Source organism: Austrofundulus limnaeus, unplaced genomic scaffold (genome assembly GCF_001266775.1).
Source record: "Austrofundulus limnaeus strain Quisiro unplaced genomic scaffold, Austrofundulus_limnaeus-1.0 Scaffold236, whole genome shotgun sequence".
Classification (NCBI taxonomy): domain Eukaryota; kingdom Metazoa; phylum Chordata; class Actinopteri; order Cyprinodontiformes; family Rivulidae; genus Austrofundulus; species Austrofundulus limnaeus.
Genome location: NW_013952638.1, coordinates 153,922 through 156,175, shown reverse-complemented (window position 1 = coordinate 156,175; position 2,254 = coordinate 153,922). Strand labels below are relative to the sequence as shown.

At 36.4% G+C, this 2,254-nt stretch overlaps 1 protein-coding gene across 1 annotated transcript in view; it reads left to right on the top strand.

The window, feature by feature from the left end:
* The window catches only part of LOC106525632 (uncharacterized), a 10,147-nt gene extending 9,449 nt beyond the window's left edge, over positions 1-698 (top strand). The window contains exon 10 of the mRNA XM_014019929.1: positions 490-698. Coding sequence (XP_013875383.1) covers positions 490-563 — 74 coding nt within the window. The 3' untranslated portion in view covers positions 564-698. The remainder of the gene's footprint in view (positions 1-489) is intronic.
* The last annotated feature ends 1,556 nt before the right edge of the window (positions 699-2,254 follow it).

The window sequence follows — 2,254 nt, the reverse complement described above, 5'->3', positions numbered from 1 at the left end:
TGTGTGTGTGTGTGTGTGTGTGTGTGTGTGTGTGTGTGTGTGTGTGTGTAATTTTTGTCCCCCATTTGTGGCAGTGTGGCCCTGAAGATGAGCAGCGCCCTTAACATTTGTCCATCCTGCCTATACCACTGTCTGGCCCTGGATACAGGTTTTAAGAGTATATATGCTTCCATTCAGATGACATCTTTTTCAGACAAGGCCTTGCATATTTCAGCAAGACAATGCTAAACCACATCTATTTTTACAATATTTCATRGTGAATAAAATCCAGGTTTATGAGGTTTGCAGATTATTGCTTTTTTGTGAGTTTGTTTGCTTATATGAACATTTTACACATATCTCACCTTTATTGGAATCTGAGTTGTTTACCACAAAAGAAAAAAAAACTTTTCCGGCATTCACCGATGCTAACAGTGAGTGCTGATTTGACGTGTGCCTTATGTATGTARAATAAAATAACTTGCACTGAACTGCTCTCCCATTTTTCAGCCGCCTCCCTCTCAGACTGCCAATACCAAAACCCCATCTACAACCAGAGCACCGAACAGCTCAACCAAATGTAGACGACAGAGGACAGAGTGCAAACGCCAAGCGACACACCCACACTGACTGATTTTTTTTTWATCTCACTGTATTTCACTGCTAACAACATATCTGRCACTGCTTTTAATAAAACGCAATAGATTTTACTGCTCAAACCACAATGTGCCACTGTTTTTGTCTCTGTTGCTAAATGAATTCAAGCCAGGGAGAGGTGTGTGTGTGTTTAAATGGGTTTTTTAATGAGCTCTATAACTCCATCTACTGGTGGGAAGATGTCAAAGATTCAGCACATTTTCAGAATTAAAACATATTGGAGATCAGAGAGGTCTGTGCTCTGAACATGTTGGACTTTAAGTCAAGATAGAGTTCAAAACCTGCCATTGATTTTCTTTTTCTTTCTGGAAAGCTTTCAATACTCAGGAAGCATGCTGATGGGCCTGTAAATGCATGCTTCATGTTTGTTCCCAGATTTGAAAACAGGAGTAGGAAATGTCATAATATATAATAATATCCCAAGCAGTTGGAAATGCGCTCTCCTCACTTAATTTGTTTATCAAATAAAAAAGTCTTTGATTTTTTTAAGATCATCATCAAGTCCCCATTTATTGTTTCTTTTAGAATTTGTCCATTATTATCCTATTAGTGTTGCCTTATAGATAAACTAGGTATACTAGACATGTTTCAGCACTATTGCAAGTCTTTGTTTAGATCCAGATTAGTTCAGATATTACCATGGACTCATCTCATTTAAGCCCTAAGTTAGTGTTTTAGACGTTTATGTGTATTGTTATGAAAGGCTGGAATGTATTAGATGATGTGTTTTTCATCTGGGGCACCAGGTGATCATCCTCCAACAACAAGGACATGCTCAACACCAGTGCTGTGCTGATTAATGAAGGAAGTTTTAACATCCAGTCACTTTTGTGTTTTGTTTCTAGTTTATTGRAACAAATGTTTATTTCAGTTCAGCAAGCTAGTACAAACTTTACAAATAACAACAAAAAGATCACTGTGAAATGTTTCCTCAGCTTTGTCAAATTAATACTCAAGTAATAATTTGACAAAGATACTTTTACTTTTATTGGAGTAATATTTTAGAAAGAGTTTTTTATGTTTTCTTCTTCTGCTACCTTTCATTTAATTTATGGTTTGTATTTTTATTGTATATTGAATTTGTTGGGTTTTTTGTATATAGAAATGAATAAACATAAATAACAAAACAATAATAAATATTTGACCAGTTGGATCAGTACTTTGACTCAAGTAAGGAAATTGAGTACTTTGTTCAGCATGATAAAAGAATGCAGAACTAGAAGCACTCGGAGAGTGCAAACCTCCGCCAAGACCAATTCCCCATCCTGTAAGAGTTAATGCGCAATAGCAGAGATGGAAACACATTTGGCAAATAAGTTCTGACGTAGCGAACATTTAAGCAGGCAGTATGCACGGGTTTCTTCCCAATGGAGTCCAATGTGGGGGAAAAAATGTCAGACTCGTCTCCCGACGTTATTCATTCTCAAACTGGTCTCGGATTAAGCTCCTATGTTTTAATCAGTGACATTCCACCATGTAAAACGTCTGTTTTATCCCATTTTATGAGTTTGTAATGGTTTGACTTAATCTATAAACTGCTTCCTGCCTGGTACAGTCGGGTCAGGTTTTATTTTTTTATTTTTTATTTTTTTGAAGCGAGTGATTGAAGTAAAATACA